This window comes from Musca vetustissima, unplaced genomic scaffold, assembly GCF_032173495.1.
Source record: "Musca vetustissima isolate MV318-11 ecotype Yass unplaced genomic scaffold, APGP_CSIRO_Mvet_v1 utg40404, whole genome shotgun sequence".
Taxonomy (NCBI): Eukaryota; Metazoa; Arthropoda; class Insecta; order Diptera; family Muscidae; genus Musca; species Musca vetustissima.
The window spans coordinates 435-19,825 of NW_026883971.1; the positions used below are offsets into that span (position 1 = coordinate 435).

At 33.1% G+C, this 19,391-nt stretch overlaps 2 protein-coding genes across 2 annotated transcripts; both read left to right on the plus strand.

Moving 5' to 3' along the window:
- The first annotated feature begins 267 nt into the window (after nt 1–267).
- On the plus strand, nt 268–9,385 carry LOC133330967 (probable metabolite transport protein CsbC). The gene is made up of 10 exons (XM_061539364.1): nt 268–475; nt 6,646–6,808; nt 6,882–7,060; nt 7,120–7,301; nt 7,366–7,610; nt 7,678–7,831; nt 8,714–8,825; nt 8,907–9,066; nt 9,129–9,256; nt 9,330–9,385. Exons 1-10 carry the CDS (start codon nt 268–270, stop codon nt 9,383–9,385), a joined length of 1,587 nt encoding a protein of 528 aa, XP_061395348.1.
- A 2,023-nt stretch (nt 9,386–11,408) lies between these two features.
- On the plus strand, nt 11,409–17,781 carry LOC133330968 (synaptic vesicle glycoprotein 2B-like). The gene is made up of 11 exons (XM_061539366.1): nt 11,409–11,469; nt 11,540–11,785; nt 15,130–15,292; nt 15,369–15,547; nt 15,607–15,788; nt 15,853–16,097; nt 16,169–16,322; nt 17,107–17,218; nt 17,278–17,437; nt 17,503–17,630; nt 17,713–17,781. The coding sequence occupies exons 1-11, from the start codon at nt 11,409–11,411 to the stop codon at nt 17,766–17,768; spliced, it is 1,686 nt and encodes a 561-aa protein (XP_061395350.1). The 3' UTR covers nt 17,769–17,781.
- Nucleotides 17,782–19,391: the final 1,610 nt, after the last annotated feature.

The following is a 19,391-nucleotide window of genomic DNA, read 5'->3' on the forward strand; positions in this document are numbered from 1 at the left end:
CCTGAAAATTAATTGCAAACATTTTGCAAACAACAAATTTTATGAATGAAGATAATAGTGCAAATGTTCTTCTATAAAAAATATAACATCCCACATTGTTAAGCAGTTTGTCTCCGCAGCTTTGATGAAAAAGTTAAACTTCTGGGAAAAAAGTGACATTTTAATAAAAACAAATACAATAGCAAAATGATTTGATTATCCGTGGGAAAAAATAAATTAATTAAATTTAAACATAAAAAATAATTTATATATGTGTGGTACTCCAAAATGGCAGATCGTCCCGCTGATTTCGAGACAGCCATTAAGGCCTGTGGTTTTGGCCGCTTTAATATTTTCCTACTGATGGCTGGCTTGCCGGTTGTCCTGGCTGCATGTTTTGCCAGTGCTGTAATTTCATACATCCTACCCAGTGCAGAATGTGATCTAAATTTGGATTTATTAGACAAAGGCATCCTTAATGCCATTACATATTGCGGTAAGATATTTACTAAAAACCAAAATATTTTTTTATGCCTCCAAAGAGGCATGTATTTTTAATGAATATTTTCTCAAGAATCCTGAAGCAAAGAGAGATTTTCTCAAGAATCCTGAAGCAAAGAGACGTGGATTTTTAAAGAATATTTTCTCAAGAATCTTGAAGCAAAGAGGCGTGGATTTTTAAAGAATATTTTCTCAAGAATCCTGAAGCAAAGAGGCGTGTATTTTTAAAGAATATTTTCTCAAGAATCCTGAAGCAAAGAGGCGTGGATTTTTAAAGAATATTTTCTCAAGAATCCTGAAGCAAAGAGGCGTGGATTTTTAAAGAATATTTTCTCAAGAATCCTGAAGCAAAGAGGCGTGGATTTTTAAAGAATATTTTCTCAAGAATCCTGAAGCAAAGAGGCGTGGATTTTTAAAGAATATTTTCCCAAGAATCCTGAAGCAAAGAGGCGTGGATTTTTAAAGAATATTTTTTCAAAGGACCACCACCATAGAGACGTGGATTTTTAAAGAATATTTTTTCAAAGGCTCACCAATGAGGCGTGGATGTTTAAAGAATATTTTTTCAAAGGACCACCACCAAAGAGGCGTGGATTTTTAAAGAATATTTTCTCAAGAATCCTGAAGCAAAGAGGCGTGGATTTTTAAAGAATATTTTCTCAAGAATCCTGAAGCAAAGAGGCGTGGATTTTTAAAGAATATTTTCTCAAGAATCCTGAAGCAAAGAGGCGTGGATTTTTAAAGAATATTTTCTCAAGAATCCTGAAGCAAAGAGGCGTGGATTTTTAAAGAATATTTTCTCAAGAATCCTGAAGCAAAGAGGCGTGGATTTTTAAAGAATATTTTCTCAAGAATCCTGAAGCAAAGAGGCGTGGATTTTTAAAGAATATTTTCTCAAGAATCCTGAAGCAAAGAGGCGTGGATTTTTAAAGAATATTTTCTCAAGAATCCTGAAGCAAAGAGGCGTGGATTTTTAAAGAATATTTTCTCAAGAATCCTGAAGCAAAGAGGCGTGGATTTTTAAAGAATATTTTCTCAAGAATCCTGAAGCAAAGAGGCGTGGATTTTTAAAGAATATTTTCTCAAGAATCCTGAAGCAAAGAGGCGTGGATTTTTAAAGAATATTTTCTCAAGAATCCTGAAGCAAAGAGGCGTGGATTTTTAAAGAATATTTTCTCAAGAATCCTGAAGCAAAGAGGCGTGGATTTTTAAAGAATATTTTCTCAAGAATCCTGAAGCAAAGAGGCGTGGATTTTTAAAGAATATTTTCTCAAGAATCCTGAAGCAAAGAGGCGTGGATTTTTAAAGAATATTTTCTCAAGAATCCTGAAGCAAAGAGGCGTGGATTTTTAAAGAATATTTTCTCAAGAATCCTGAAGCAAAGAGGCGTGGATTTTTAAAGAATATTTTCTCAAGAATCCTGAAGCAAAGAGGCGTGGATTTTTAAAGAATATTTTCTCAAGAATCCTGAAGCAAAGAGGCGTGGATTTTTAAAGAATATTTTCTCAAGAATCCTGAAGCAAAGAGGCGTGGATTTTTAAAGAATATTTTCTCAAGAATCCTGAAGCAAAGAGGCGTGGATTTTTAAAGAATATTTTCTCAAGAATCCTGAAGCAAAGAGGCGTGGATTTTTAAAGAATATTTTCTCAAGAATCCTGAAGCAAAGAGGCGTGGATTTTTAAAGAATATTTTCTCAAGAATCCTGAAGCAAAGAGGCGTGGATTTTTAAAGAATATTTTCTCAAGAATCCTGAAGCAAAGAGGCGTGGATTTTTAAAGAATATTTTCTCAAGAATCCTGAAGCAAAGAGGCGTGGATTTTTAAAGAATATTTTCTCAAGAATCCTGAAGCAAAGAGGCGTGGATTTTTAAAGAATATTTTCTCAAGAATCCTGAAGCAAAGAGGCGTGGATTTTTAAAGAATATTTTCTCAAGAATCCTGAAGCAAAGAGGCGTGGATTTTTAAAGAATATTTTCTCAAGAATCCTGAAGCAAAGAGGCGTGGATTTTTAAAGAATATTTTCTCAAGAATCCTGAAGCAAAGAGGCGTGGATTTTTAAAGAATATTTTCTCAAGAATCCTGAAGCAAAGAGGCGTGGATTTTTAAAGAATATTTTCTCAAGAATCCTGAAGCAAAGAGGCGTGGATTTTTAAAGAATATTTTCTCAAGAATCCTGAAGCAAAGAGGCGTGGATTTTTAAAGAATATTTTCTCAAGAATCCTGAAGCAAAGAGGCGTGGATTTTTAAAGAATATTTTCTCAAGAATCCTGAAGCAAAGAGGCGTGGATTTTTAAAGAATATTTTCTCAAGAATCCTGAAGCAAAGAGGCGTGGATTTTTAAAGAATATTTTCTCAAGAATCCTGAAGCAAAGAGGCGTGGATTTTTAAAGAATATTTTCTCAAGAATCCTGAAGCAAAGAGGCGTGGATTTTTAAAGAATATTTTCTCAAGAATCCTGAAGCAAAGAGGCGTGGATTTTTAAAGAATATTTTCTCAAGAATCCTGAAGCAAAGAGGCGTGGATTTTTAAAGAATATTTTCTCAAGAATCCTGAAGCAAAGAGGCGTGGATTTTTAAAGAATATTTTCTCAAGAATCCTGAAGCAAAGAGGCGTGGATTTTTAAAGAATATTTTCTCAAGAATCCTGAAGCAAAGAGGCGTGGATTTTTAAAGAATATTTTCTCAAGAATCCTGAAGCAAAGAGGCGTGGATTTTTAAAGAATATTTTCTCAAGAATCCTGAAGCAAAGAGGCGTGGATTTTTAAAGAATATTTTCTCAAGAATCCTGAAGCAAAGAGGCGTGGATTTTTAAAGAATATTTTCTCAAGAATCCTGAAGCAAAGAGGCGTGGATTTTTAAAGAATATTTTCTCAAGAATCCTGAAGCAAAGAGGCGTGGATTTTTAAAGAATATTTTCTCAAGAATCCTGAAGCAAAGAGGCGTGGATTTTTAAAGAATATTTTCTCAAGAATCCTGAAGCAAAGAGGCGTGGATTTTTAAAGAATATTTTCTCAAGAATCCTGAAGCAAAGAGGCGTGGATTTTTAAAGAATATTTTCTCAAGAATCCTGAAGCAAAGAGGCGTGGATTTTTAAAGAATATTTTCTCAAGAATCCTGAAGCAAAGAGGCGTGGATTTTTAAAGAATATTTTCTCAAGAATCCTGAAGCAAAGAGGCGTGGATTTTTAAAGAATATTTTCTCAAGAATCCTGAAGCAAAGAGGCGTGGATTTTTAAAGAATATTTTCTCAAGAATCCTGAAGCAAAGAGGCGTGGATTTTTAAAGAATATTTTCTCAAGAATCCTGAAGCAAAGAGGCGTGGATTTTTAAAGAATATTTTCTCAAGAATCCTGAAGCAAAGAGGCGTGGATTTTTAAAGAATATTTTCTCAAGAATCCTGAAGCAAAGAGGCGTGGATTTTTAAAGAATATTTTCTCAAGAATCCTGAAGCAAAGAGGCGTGGATTTTTAAAGAATATTTTCTCAAGAATCCTGAAGCAAAGAGGCGTGGATTTTTAAAGAATATTTTCTCAAGAATCCTGAAGCAAAGAGGCGTGGATTTTTAAAGAATATTTTCTCAAGAATCCTGAAGCAAAGAGGCGTGGATTTTTAAAGAATATTTTCTCAAGAATCCTGAAGCAAAGAGGCGTGGATTTTTAAAGAATATTTTCTCAAGAATCCTGAAGCAAAGAGGCGTGGATTTTTAAAGAATATTTTCTCAAGAATCCTGAAGCAAAGAGGCGTGGATTTTTAAAGAATATTTTCTCAAGAATCCTGAAGCAAAGAGGCGTGGATTTTTAAAGAATATTTTCTCAAGAATCCTGAAGCAAAGAGGCGTGGATTTTTAAAGAATATTTTCTCAAGAATCCTGAAGCAAAGAGGCGTGGATTTTTAAAGAATATTTTCTCAAGAATCCTGAAGCAAAGAGGCGTGGATTTTTAAAGAATATTTTCTCAAGAATCCTGAAGCAAAGAGGCGTGGATTTTTAAAGAATATTTTCTCAAGAATCCTGAAGCAAAGAGGCGTGGATTTTTAAAGAATATTTTCTCAAGAATCCTGAAGCAAAGAGGCGTGGATTTTTAAAGAATATTTTCTCAAGAATCCTGAAGCAAAGAGGCGTGGATTTTTAAAGAATATTTTCTCAAGAATCCTGAAGCAAAGAGGCGTGGATTTTTAAAGAATATTTTCTCAAGAATCCTGAAGCAAAGAGGCGTGGATTTTTAAAGAATATTTTCTCAAGAATCCTGAAGCAAAGAGGCGTGGATTTTTAAAGAATATTTTCTCAAGAATCCTGAAGCAAAGAGGCGTGGATTTTTAAAGAATATTTTCTCAAGAATCCTGAAGCAAAGAGGCGTGGATTTTTAAAGAATATTTTCTCAAGAATCCTGAAGCAAAGAGGCGTGGATTTTTAAAGAATATTTTCTCAAGAATCCTGAAGCAAAGAGGCGTGGATTTTTAAAGAATATTTTCTCAAGAATCCTGAAGCAAAGAGGCGTGGATTTTTAAAGAATATTTTCTCAAGAATCCTGAAGCAAAGAGGCGTGGATTTTTAAAGAATATTTTCTCAAGAATCCTGAAGCAAAGAGGCGTGGATTTTTAAAGAATATTTTCTCAAGAATCCTGAAGCAAAGAGGCGTGGATTTTTAAAGAATATTTTCTCAAGAATCCTGAAGCAAAGAGGCGTGGATTTTTAAAGAATATTTTCTCAAGAATCCTGAAGCAAAGAGGCGTGGATTTTTAAAGAATATTTTCTCAAGAATCCTGAAGCAAAGAGGCGTGGATTTTTAAAGAATATTTTCTCAAGAATCCTGAAGCAAAGAGGCGTGGATTTTTAAAGAATATTTTCTCAAGAATCCTGAAGCAAAGAGGCGTGGATTTTTAAAGAATATTTTCTCAAGAATCCTGAAGCAAAGAGGCGTGGATTTTTAAAGAATATTTTCTCAAGAATCCTGAAGCAAAGAGGCGTGGATTTTTAAAGAATATTTTCTCAAGAATCCTGAAGCAAAGAGGCGTGGATTTTTAAAGAATATTTTCTCAAGAATCCTGAAGCAAAGAGGCGTGGATTTTTAAAGAATATTTTCTCAAGAATCCTGAAGCAAAGAGGCGTGGATTTTTAAAGAATATTTTCTCAAGAATCCTGAAGCAAAGAGGCGTGGATTTTTAAAGAATATTTTCTCAAGAATCCTGAAGCAAAGAGGCGTGGATTTTTAAAGAATATTTTCTCAAGAATCCTGAAGCAAAGAGGCGTGGATTTTTAAAGAATATTTTCTCAAGAATCCTGAAGCAAAGAGGCGTGGATTTTTAAAGAATATTTTCTCAAGAATCCTGAAGCAAAGAGGCGTGGATTTTTAAAGAATATTTTCTCAAGAATCCTGAAGCAAAGAGGCGTGGATTTTTAAAGAATATTTTCTCAAGAATCCTGAAGCAAAGAGGCGTGGATTTTTAAAGAATATTTTCTCAAGAATCCTGAAGCAAAGAGGCGTGGATTTTTAAAGAATATTTTCTCAAGAATCCTGAAGCAAAGAGGCGTGGATTTTTAAAGAATATTTTCTCAAGAATCCTGAAGCAAAGAGGCGTGGATTTTTAAAGAATATTTTCTCAAGAATCCTGAAGCAAAGAGGCGTGGATTTTTAAAGAATATTTTCTCAAGAATCCTGAAGCAAAGAGGCGTGGATTTTTAAAGAATATTTTCTCAAGAATCCTCAGAGCAAAGAGGCGTGGATTTTTAAAGAATATTTTCTCAAGAATCCTGAAGCAAAGAGGCGTGGATTTTTAAAGAATATTTTCTCAAGAATCCTGAAGCAAAGAGGCGTGGATTTTTAAAGAATATTTTCTCAAGAAACCTGAAGCAAAGAGGCGTGGATTTTTAAAGAATATTTTCTCAAGAATCTTCAGAGCAAAGAGGCGTGGATTTTTAAAGAATATTTTCTCAAGAATCCTCAGAGCAAAGAGGAGTGGATTTTAAAAAAATATTTTCTCAAGAATCCTCAGAGCAAAGAGGAGTGGATTTTTAAAGAATATTTTCTCAAGAATCCTCAGAGCAAAGAGGAGTGGATTTTAAAAAAATATTTTCTCAAGAATCCTCAGAGCAAAGAGGAGTGGATTTTTAAAGAATATTTTATCAAGATGTTTTTACTTGTTGACAATTTTTTTTTAATTCATATTTCAGGTATGATAATATCCGCCATGGGCTGGGGCTATTTGGCTGACAAAAAAGGCCGACGGAACCTATTAATCTGTGGACATTTACTCGATGTTATTTGTGTTGTATGCGCTGCAATGAGTCAAAGTAGGACTCAGCTGATGATTGCCAAATTTTTTAGTGGAATTGTGTAAGTAAAGTGAAAAAATTATAAAAACAAATTCTTGGAGGATATTAAATTATACTCTATCCTTATTATGCAGAATGTGTGGCCCCTTCGCAATTTTGGTATCATATTTATCCGAATTCCATGGTAGTCATTTTCGTATGCGTATTATGATGATTGTTGGTATTATGATCTCCATTGCCACTTTGACAATGCCGCTGCTGGCCATCGTGATATTACCGGCAGATTGGAATTTTCAAATATTCAACATGAATTGTAAGAAAATATTTTTTAATTTTTGGATAATTCATGAAAATGTTTGTTGATGTTCCTAGTTGTTGCGTGGAAAGTGTATTTGGCCGTATGCGGAATACCCAGTCTGCTAAGTAGCGTCATATTTGGTTTTTTCCCCGAAAGTCCACGTTTTCTTATTTCACAAGGAAGAAATACCGAAGCTCTGGAGGTCTTTAGGAAAATGTATGCAGCAAATACAGGGAAATCAAATGATACATATCCGGTATGTGGGTCAAAATATTAACATTTTAAAAATTATTTAATTTTTGTATTTACAATATTTACAGATTCAAGAATTAATCAAAGAAATTAAACAAAAGGATGAGGGAAGTTTAAATAAAATACAAGTGGCAACCATAGAGGCCAATACCAAGGATATTTGCAATGAAGGTAATCCCGAAATGGGTACCAATAATATTAAAGATGCCACTCTGATGGACAAACAACCGAATATATTTAAGACATTGTGTTCCAGACAATATTTGGGGTTGAGTATTCAGGTTTGTCTGATTGAGTTCTTTATTATGATAGGGTAGGTGTGATTAGAAATAAATTAGGATATGCTTTTAAAATTTAGCATAATTTGTTATATTTTTCAGACAAAACACCTTGCGTCTTTGGCTACCGCAATTGTTTGCTTCCCTCAATGAATATGAACAAATTTCGAATGAATCGACCAGCATGTGCACGATTTTTGAGTACAGTGTCAATAAAACGAATCTAATGAAAAATTCCACAGATGAATGTGTTGTGGTAAGTTAACTAATCTACTTCATGGATTCTTGAGCAAACATATTCTTTAAAAATCCACGCCTGTTTGCCTGAGGCTTCTTGAGAAAATATTCTTTAAAAATCCACGCCTGTTTGCCTGAGGCTTCTTGAGAAAATATTCTTTAAAAATCCATGCCTGTTTGCCTGAGGCTTCTTGAGAAAATATTCTTTAAAAATCCATGCCTGTTTGCCTGAGGCTTCTTGAGAAAATATTCTTTAAAAATCCATGCCTGTTTGCCTGAGGCTTCTTGAGAAAATATTCTTTAAAAATCCATGCCTGTTTGTCTGAGGCTTCTTGAGAAAATATTCTTTAAAAATCCATGCCTGAGGCTTCTTGAGAAAATATTCTTTAAAAATCCATGCCTGAGGCTTCTTGAGAAAATATTCTTTAAAAATCCATGCCTGTTTGCCTGAGGCTTCTTGAGAAAATATTCTTTAAAAATCCATGCCTGTTTGCCTGAGGCTTCTTGAGAAAATATTCTTTAAAAATCCACGCCTGTTTGCCTGAGGCTTCTTGAGAAAATATTCTTTAAAATCCACGCCTGTTTGCCTGAGGCTTCTTGAGAAAATATTCTTTAAAAATCCACGCTTGTTTGCCTGAGGCTTCTTGAGAAAATATTCTTTAAAAATCCATGCCTGTTTGCCTGAGGCTTCTTGAGAAAGTATTCTTTAAAAATCCACGCCTGTTTGCCTGAGGCTTCTTGAGAAAATATTCTTTAAAAATCCACGCCTGTTTGCCTGAGGCTTCTTGAGAAAATATTCTTTAAAAATTGACGTTGGTCCCTCTAAAAATATATATTTTTTTAATTTCAGGCTTATAGCTCTGATACCCTGCTCTGATACTATATTCCTTCTTTATTTCAGATTATTACCCCTTCATCCTACACGAATAACATCATTGTGGGTTGTGTTGGTTTTATCATATATTTAGCAGCGGGAACACTCATCACTGCCTTAGGAAATAAGAGAATACAGGGTAAGCATGAATGAACAAGAATATTTTATATATTTTCATACTTAAAATGTATTTTTTAAAATTTATTTTCTTAAATTCTAGTCATTGGCCTAACCGTTGCTGGTAGCTGTGGCATCGCCCTCTATTGGTCGTCAACGTCACTGACAACATTGATACTAACATCAATATATTCCGCATTGGGCAGTATGTCGGCATCATCAGCTATTGGATCTTCCGTCAATTTATTTCCCACTTCGTTGAGGTAAAAAACACATTTTTTATGTTATTATTTTTTATATATTTATTTTTAATTGCTCGTCTCAGAACAATGATTGTGTCATTGACCTTGATGATTGGTCGCATTGGATCGATAGCTGGTAATGTCGTATTTCCCATTTTTATGTCATTCGGCTGCATTCCACCGATTGCAATGATCGGCATTGTCTTGTATTGTGAGTATTTTGTAGATCATTATTTTTTATATTTGCGGAGAATTAACTGATGTTTTTCTTCTATGATTTTTAGTGGGCTGTTTATTGTGTGCATTTTTACCAAATTCAAATAAAGTGGAGCTTAAGTGAGAACACACCAGACATTATGTATAAGTAATTAGCAAGAATTTGTAAATACGTGTAATAATAAAAATTGTAATTAAATGAAAATACAAATTTTTAATTTTATTAAAAATTGTATAATTATATAAAAATATGTTTTCGATTTTTTATTAAATAAGAAATAATATAAAATACTATTTTATGATTATACACCATTTATTATAATAATAAAATATAAGAGAAAATCAAATTGAAAACTTCTAAAAATTTTGGGAGCTTACCCTGAAATTTCCCAGGTGCATAGTTCTCTAAAATGAAAACAAAAAATATTTAAAATTGTGAATATTTAAAGAATATTTTTGTAGGACTATCAGACATATAAGCGTGGATTTTTTAAGAATATTTTCCGAAGGACTAGGATAGCATCAAGCGTGGATTTTTAAAGAATATTTTCTAAGGACTGTGAGAGCTAGAAGCGTGGATTTTTAAAGAATATTTTTTGAGGGACTAGAAGAGCTTTAAGCGTGGACTTTTACAGAATATTATCTGAGGGCCTAGGAGGGCTATAAGCGTGGATTTTAGGATTTTCAAAAAATATTTTGTGAGGGCCTAGGAGGCTATAAGCGTGGATTTTAGGATTTTAAAAAATAGTTTTGAGGGACTAGCAGAAACACTTTTATACGGCAAAAATGTGTTTCATCGAAATATTTGGTTTCTTTGGACTAAATCCTATTCAGACAATTTGGAGTCGATTTACAAATGTCCGTTCGTCTGTCTGGGCTGGTGCGCAGCATTATCAGCATTAAATCCGAAACTTCTTTGATGAAAAAACATATGCCTTATATGAAGGGGATAATAAAATCTATGTGTAATTCCGAAGACCTCCGCAAACCATAGCCTAAGGGTATAAATCTGTCGGCAACGATCCTGATATTTTTTTAATTGTGTCATTACTACCCCAAAAACATTTATAGCATCCCTCGTACTAGTGTATAAAAAAAATCTAGAGACATAATCCCACGCACTAACTTATCTCTGAAGCTCTCAATAAAATCTGACTTCTGTTTCATTATCACCGCCACCACTACTATCTATTCTGCTAGTTGCCATCTGATGCAATCGGTGATTAATTTTACAAAATAATATCTGTGCTATTTACCTAAACATAAGTGTATCTTTATGACATTTTTGCAATGTTGTCATGCTCGGCATAATGAACTGCTCGTGTTGATCGTGTCTCCACAGAAGGAGGCGATCATAAACATCAAACGTCATTATGTTGATGACACTGAGACGAAAGAAAAACAATAACAAAATCAAAAAAGATGAAAACAACAACAACTTTGACAATACAAACAGTTAGTCGCCTTCTTGTGTCATATAAAGGTGTTATTATGATAAAAGTAAGTAGTCATACCTACATACATATGGACATTCAAAGATAAGATCAAAACAAAAAATACCACTTGGAATCATCATCATCTTTCAGCAGGCTAATGGATACTCATCACGAAGTTTAACAAAGAAAACATTTTTTGGTAGGAGATCAAAAATTGGTAAATAGTGCTGCTAATTTAATTTCGAGAAAGTGGTCTAGGGATATTCCATGCCATTCATTCTTCCTGTTGCTGATACTAAGGCCAGACACAAAACGAAAAAATCGCAAACATTTACCAGATTTTCTTTTTATTATCGGAATATATTTGCAAAAGCCCCTATATCATATTTTTTATGAATGAAGATAATATGGGAGATAATGTCGTACGTCGGTCTTCGTTGTCGTAACCCAAATAATGAGTATACAAAAATTTAGTTTTTTTATAAGAAGATTTAACATCTCGGGTTATTAATCAGTTAGTCTCGGGATGTTTAATGGAACGGTTCAAAATTTAGTGAAAATTGAAATTTCGAGTGAAAAAATTGGCAGTTCAAAAAACATGTGTTGATAATCAAGGAAAAACAAACCAAAAATAATAATAAAATATATAAATTTAAAAAATAATTCTGTGATTGTGCCGAAAAAGTTCAAAATTCTGTCCTGCCATTCAATATGGGATCCATGACAACAGCACCAACAGCTACCATCTCCAATACCACCAACACTGAAAAAGGTGTGTGTGTATGATTTTTAATATTATTATTATTTTTTGAATTGTAAAGAATAATAATATTTGCTTTCAGATAATCGCAATAATAACAAGGACAACAACAGCCCCTCCATGTCTGACGGTCCAGCTGATTTTGAAACAGCCATTAAGGCCTGCGGATTTGGCCGTTTTAATATTTTATTATTATTTGCGGCCTTGCCAGCCGTCATGGCAACAGTCCTCGAAACGGCTGTGGTTTCATATATCCTGCCCAGTGCTGAATGTGATCTTAGCTTGGATCTACTAGATAAGGGCATTCTAAATGCCATTACTTATTGTGGTAAGATATATATTTTTTCAATATGTTACATAATTCGGAAGAAAAGCTCAGATCCCAAAATTGTCAACCATGAGTTCTACAGTCTTCACTCAGAAAAAATTGATTGAATTATAATTGGGATATTGAACACTAAAATTTGAATGAGGCTCACATATGTTGGGTGAATTAGAAGTATTTGGAAAACAATATTAAACGTTTACGAAAATGTACTATGTTGGTTAACGACCTCCAGGTTGATATTGAAAATGGAATATATGGGTCCACGTTTAGGGTAGATCTCATATTACTGTACTTACATTTTCCGGGATTCTAAGGATTTTTCACAGGTTTTTTTATTCGAAATGGCTGTAATTTGATATTATGGTTTCAAAACATATTATTTTACCAGGCATAGGTAAAGTCCGAAGATGGAACCCAATGGTGAACTCTTTCTGGTACATCTCCTAAAATTGGTCAAATGTTGAAAACTTTTTTAATCCGAAACGAATGGTGTAGAATCTCCGATTTGATGCCAAATATGCAAATCGTAATATTTTTTTCTAACAACATTAAAATTGGAAAGTGGGACCCACCGGTTCACTCCTTCCATACAAAATTTTACTGGAAATTCATTTTAATATCATGTGATCGGACTAAAGTTGGTAGTCGAAAATGATAGGCGTCGTCATTCACCATAACTTGTACTTGTACCTCCAGTGTGGTAAGGTTAATACTAAACAATATAAGAATTCATAGACCCCGATAAAGTTTAAGTATAGCGCATTCTTCAATATAATGGGTACCAATTTATAGGCCAAGCACTCCTCTTGGATATACGATCAACTTATCGGGTCTATAATCTTCAGGCCTAAATATATACATCATAATAAGCTATTTTTGTATTTTTTCACACAAAAGTCTGTGTCTATTTGACCCGTTAAATATTCAACGATCTTCACTAAAACAGTCAGACCCCTTTCTCTGTGTAAGTTCCGTGATGTTCGGGCCATAACTCTAGATGCGCAACCAGAAAAACAGATTATAATATAGTTTTTGGTTTATCGCCATCTTAAACTTCTCCAAATATTGTCAACTCTTTGAAAAAAACATATACCTTATACAAAGCGAATAATAAAACCGGTGTATAATTCCGTAGACCTTTGCGAACAATAGACTGAGGGTATATATCTGTCGGCAACACCGACTGATACTTTTTTACTTGTTATATTATAATAGTTTAATTTCCTTACCAATCAGGCCAACTTCCGATGGGCAGGACAATTTCGAAGAAGGTCCACGTTTAGGCATATTCCCAATACAACCGATGGTAGGCACATCCACCCTCCTATCAATATCTGTCTACGTTTTTGGTTGCTGAGATGTTAGTACAAATTACCATTAAAATTTGCTGAGATTTAGTATTCTAAGTCACAAAATTCTCCTAAAAAATTGTTGTTATACCACTTTTAGGTATTTTCGATGCAAAGAAAAACAGACAAGATTTTTATAAAGTACACAAAAAATGAGAGGACCAATGCCGAAAAAGTTGTACGAGGACATCTTATAAGTTACTAACTTTTCGAACCCACTGTGACCACTGTTGTCAAAACTTCATTGAAAAAATTGTAGAATGTGCTAAGAGATTAATAACTGGTAAGGAAAGTAGTGAAGTTGGGCTGGACCGACTATATGATACCCTTCAGCATTTTGGATATATTCTACATATGTATCCTAACAATTGAACAAATTTGAATATGTGACCTTTATCTATAAGTGAACCAACTAACATTAATACATACACATGCAAACTATAATTTAGTGTCGTTTGCGTAAAATTTATAGAGTTGTTTGCGTACAATAGGACAAATTTATGTAAATCGATTTATAGCACATTATTGAAATATATATGGAAGCTATGTCTGCATCCGCACCAATTTTATAACAAAAAAAACGCAATAACGTCATTCTTGTCTCAATTTGATACGTTGTGCAAAATTTCGTACAAATCAAAAGATACATAAGGACTTTATTACACCATTTACATCATATATATATATATATATATATATATATGGGAGCTATACCTAAACCTGATACCATATTCACGAAACTTATAAAATTAATTCAGTACGTTGTGCTAAATTTCGTGCAAATCGAAAAATATATAGAGACTTTGGTGCACCATTTACATTAAATCGGACGAAAATATATATACGGGAGCTATATGTAAATGTGATTTTTTCCAATTTCAATTGAGTTCGTCCTTGTACCAAATAAATGAGCTGTGCCATATTTCATTCAATTCGAATCGAAAATGCGACATTTACTTTCTTTACAATTTAACATGGACAAACAGACGGACGGACAGACATAAATTGACTCAGAAAGTGATTCTATGCATATTCTCAAAAGGAACAATGGATCTATCTCGTTTCCTTTTGCCAGTTACAAACATATGCACAAAGACATAATACCCTGTACCACAGTGTGGTGAAGGGTATAAAAAACATTTCATAAACCCTCAAAAATTGGATTTGGATTTGGGATTTGCTACTGGGTTTGAAGGATTCATCAATGTTTTTGGATCCTGTTTTTTCATGTTACATCTCTTGTGTTATTGGGATGAAGTGTTGCTAACAGAATGGCAAATTCATTATACACTCCGTTTTATTCTATACAAGTTTATAAATTAATAGCCTTTGAACCTATAATGAAAAGTTTCTGCCTGAAGCCTTTTTAACATCTGAGAAACCCCAATTCCAATTCTACCCATTTCGGTTGTACTATTTTGTCCGCTAAGGATATTTTGCTATTCCAAAAACTGGACTTTTCAATGCCAAACATCCTTTTTTATACCAAAATTTCAAATCCCTATTATAACACTGTGCGACACAAAAATTATTCAGGGGTTCTAATGTACCAATTCTGTTTAGTTGGAGTCCCTGGACCACGAAAATACCTTTGGTTTTTCTGACAAAATCATTTCGGATTTATGTCAAACACTTTATTAGTCTAAGAAAAACATTTAAAGAATCTTTAAGGGCTCTAAGGAAAATATATTTTTTTAAAAAAACCATGAAAAATATATTTTAAAAATCGACGCCTTGATGGGCTCTCAAAAATATATTATTTAAAAAAACCTCTGTGGACTTTCAGCAAAATATATTTTATGAAATTCACGCCTTAATAGGTTCTAAAAGCATATTTTATGATAATACTAATTAATGGATATCAGAAAAATATTTTAAAAATCCAAGACTCCAAAAAATCTACACATTAATGGGCTCTTCAATCCAACACTTATATAATTTGCTATATAAAGTAAACCACATTTATTTATGTAATTTTCTATATTCTTTTTCCAGGTATGATTACATCCGCCATTGGTTGGGGTTATTTGGCTGATAATAAGGGTCGTCGAAATTTACTTATTGTTGGATTCTTCCTCGATGTGGTTTGTGTTCTCTGTGGAGCTATGAGTCAGAGTCGGACACAGCTGATGATTGCAAAATATTTTGGTGGATTTGTGTAAGTATTCGACGCACCTCCATGGTTCTTAAACTGGAGAACTTTACTATAAACCATAATTCTTTCGTGTTTCTAGCATGTGCGGTCCCTTTGCTGTTCTGATGACATATCTATCCGAATTTCATGGCACCAATTTCCGTTCCCGCATTATGATGATAATTGGTGTTATGTTCTCGATGGCGGCAATTTTATTGCCTGTATTGGCTTTGCTGATATTACCGCTGGACTGGAATTTCGATATATTTAATATGAATTGTAAGTGAAGAAGAAGAAAAAAATTCAAGAAGTAATAATGATTTCTCATCATCTTATAGTTGTTTCATGGAAAATGTATTTGGCCATTTGTGGCATACCAAGTCTGCTAAGTTGTATTCTGTTCTGTTTCTTTCCCGAGAGTCCGCGATTTCTTATTACCCAAGGTAGAAATGCCGAGGCATTGGAGGCATTTAAGACTATATATGCCGTTAATACCGGAAAATCAAAGGATACATATCCCGTAAGTAGAAATATAAAATTTTTCCACATTTTAAATAAAAAATTGGAACCATAATTTCTTTTAGGTCAAAGAGTTAATAAAGGAGATCAAACAAAAAGAAGATAATTCGGATAAAATTAGTGTTGCCACCATCGAGGCTAATATGAATGATATTGGTAATGCTGAGAAGCAGTCTGCCGAAAATAATAATGTTGATACGGAAGCCGCACTGATGGACAAACAACCGAATACCTTTAAAGTTTTGTGCTCCAAACAATATGTGGGCTTGTGCTTCCGGGTGTGTCTGATGCAATTCTTTATTTTATTGGGGTGGGTTTCAAAGTGTCTTAATTTGTGTAAGTTTTTATAAAATAAAATGTTTTTCTTTTATAAATTTTCAGTCAAAACACAATGCGCCTTTGGCTACCCCAAATGTTTGCTTCCCTCAACGAATATGAACAAATCTCCAATGAGAGTACCAGTATGTGCACTATTCTGGAATATAGTGTCAATAAAACGGAGCTAGTGAAAAATCCCGTGGATGAGTGTACTGTGGTATGTTTTAAAGTACAATTTCTCAAAAATGTTATTTAAAAAAATCCAAGCCTTTATGGGCTCGCAGAAAAGTATTATTTAAAAAAATCCACGTCTTAATGAGCTCGCAGAAAAGTATTATTTAAAAAAATCCAAGCCTTAATGGGCTCGAAGAAAAGTATTATTTAAAAAATCTCCGCCTTAATGGGCTCTCAGAAATATTATTTAAAAATCTACGCCTTAAAAAATCAACGCCCAAATGGGCTCTCAGAAATATTATTTAAAAATCTACGCCTTAAAAAATCAACGCCTTAATGGGCTCTCAGAAATATTATCTAAAAATCTACGCCTTAAAAAATCCACGCCTTAATGGTCTCTCAGAAATATTATTTAAAAATCTACACCTTAAAAAATCCACGCCTTAATGGTCTCTCAGAAAAGTATAATTAAAAAAACGCGCCTTAATGGGCTCGCAGAAAAGTATTATTTAAAAAAATCCACATCTTAACAGGATTTCAGAAAAATACTATTAAAAAAAATGACACCTTACCGTAATAGGCTCTCAGTAAAATATATTTTTTTAAAAAATTGTTTATGGGGGTTCAGAAAAAATATATTTTATTAGATACACTTCTTTTTGGATTCTCCAAAGAATTCTATAGAGTTCATAATGGGCGCTCAGAGAAATATTTTAACAAAATTCACACCTAATTGGGCTATCAGGAATATATTTTTTACAACAATTGGCTCCCAGAAAATTTTTGATTGGATTCTTAGTTTATGATATATTCCTTTTTAATTTCAGATTATTACTCCCGCTTCCTATACCAACAACATTATTGTGGCCTGTATTGGTTTTGCGACATATTTAGTGGCTGGTTCACTAATCAATGCCCTGGGAAATAAGAGAATTCAAGGTAAGTTCTTGTTCAGAATTAATAAGTCCTTGAAATCAACCTTTTACATTTTATTTCAGTTATTGGTCTATTGGCTGCCGGTACCTGTGGCTTCGCACTCTATTGGTCCTCATCATCGCTGACGACATTAATTATTACCTCAATATATTCGGCATTGGGTAGTATGTCTGCTACATCGTCTATTGGAACTTCTGTCAATCTATTTCCAACTTCACTAAGGTAAAAATTCAAAATCTATGAAAAAAAATATTTTTTTCTAATTCGAATAATTTCTATCCACGTAGAACAATGATTGTATCGCTGACCATGATGATTGGTCGAATGGGTTCCATATTGGGTAATGTCATGTTTCCCATTTTCATGTCATTCGGTTGTATTCCACCGTTTGTTATGGTCGGTGTGGTCATGTATCGTAAGTATTAATCAAGGAAATCGATTGATGTTTCTGAGAGACATTTTGGTATTAATTTGTATTTTTTTGTTATTTTTTTCAGTTGGTTGTTTATTGGCTGCATTTTTACCAAGTACAAATAAACTAGAACTTAAGTAAAATAAATGTGTGTTTTGTTTGTAAATGTGTAATTTATTAATTAATAGTATTTAGTGAAGAAATGCAATTTCGTAAATTAATGATAATATTTTTTAAAATAATTTGTATGTAGAAGATAAATAAAAAAATAATAAAAGGAAAAAAATAAAATCGAAGTTTTAAATTTATGTTATAGGAGGCCTAAATCAAAAAAATCTATCTGAGATCCCATTAAATAAAATTAATAATAATATTTTTATGTCACGAGTTCATATAAACAGCGGCCAAAAATAGAAGGAGTTATCGTAAGTTAATGAAATTTGGTACATGTGCTTATTATTGGCCTAAAGACCAACTGACAAAAAATTGGATAGATCGGACCAAGATTTCGTATACCTCCCATACAATGGGTCTTGAGAATGTCACCCTTTTTGGCCTATAAAATCTTTAATATTCAAACAAACTCAATGAAAATTGGCAATTTACATTTAGTTAGGCCTCTAAAGCAACTGACCAAAAACTGGGTAGATCGGACCAAGATTTGATATACTTCCCATACAAAGGGAATCCGCTTTTTGGACCTATAAATTTTTTATATTCATCCAAATTGCAGGAACATTTTCATGTCTTCGTCCAAATTACATCAAATTCGGGCGGAGAAAGTAATAGATGCTGTAATTTAGTTGTTGGCCCATATTTCAGGTACCTACCATACCAAAAGTCCCTAAAAATGTAATTTTCTGTACTATAAAATCGTTATATGCAGCTAAGTTAAGTATAGTAGTTTTATTTTTGTTATTTTTATTAAAATATAATAAATATTTGATATGCTTTAGTAACTAATAAATTACTTGTTCATCATTCACAAAATTTTCAAAACACACATCAGAGATATATATAAAATATTGTCTTCCCAAATGTACGATTTAGTATTATCCACGTTATAATCTCGGGGCTTTACTTTATGGCTGTTTAAGGATATTACAAGGTCGGATTGTAATATAAAATTCTAAATAAAATCCTTATTTAACTCGGCTTTAACAAAAGTTCGGGCTGCTACTAATTATTTGTTGGCATGACTTGTTAGCATCTTGTGAAAGTCGCTCAAAAGGTATTGTACTGCACTTTGCATATCCAATGCCATGAACTAATATTTTTCTGTATGAACTTTCCACAAACGTAATTCATGTGTGACATCTAAATTTAGATTATAAGATTATGTCTCAAATGATCTGATAAATAAGTATAATCCTCAAACTGACTGAACATTTATTTAAAAGCTATATTTTAAAACCAATTCTCCCATATCATCGCTTCGAATAACGTTTTTACCACTTAATTGCATATTTTATGTAAAATATTATATTATTTCTATGTTCTGAATACATATTCTCCTTCCTATTTGACCCTCAATAACTTATTTAATTGTATACATAACATATTTGACCATTCGCTTCTAACCATTTCATGAATATGCCATATTTTTTAATAAGGTGGTCACCAAAAAAGTTAAATAACTCTTAGTACCGCAGGTCTCCGCAGCTTATTTTTGTTATTCCTTAAATGACACACTTTTCACCACTCAAATAAAAAAAAATTAGAGCTAATCTTTTTTAAACTTTTTTTCTGCTCCACTAATTTCAA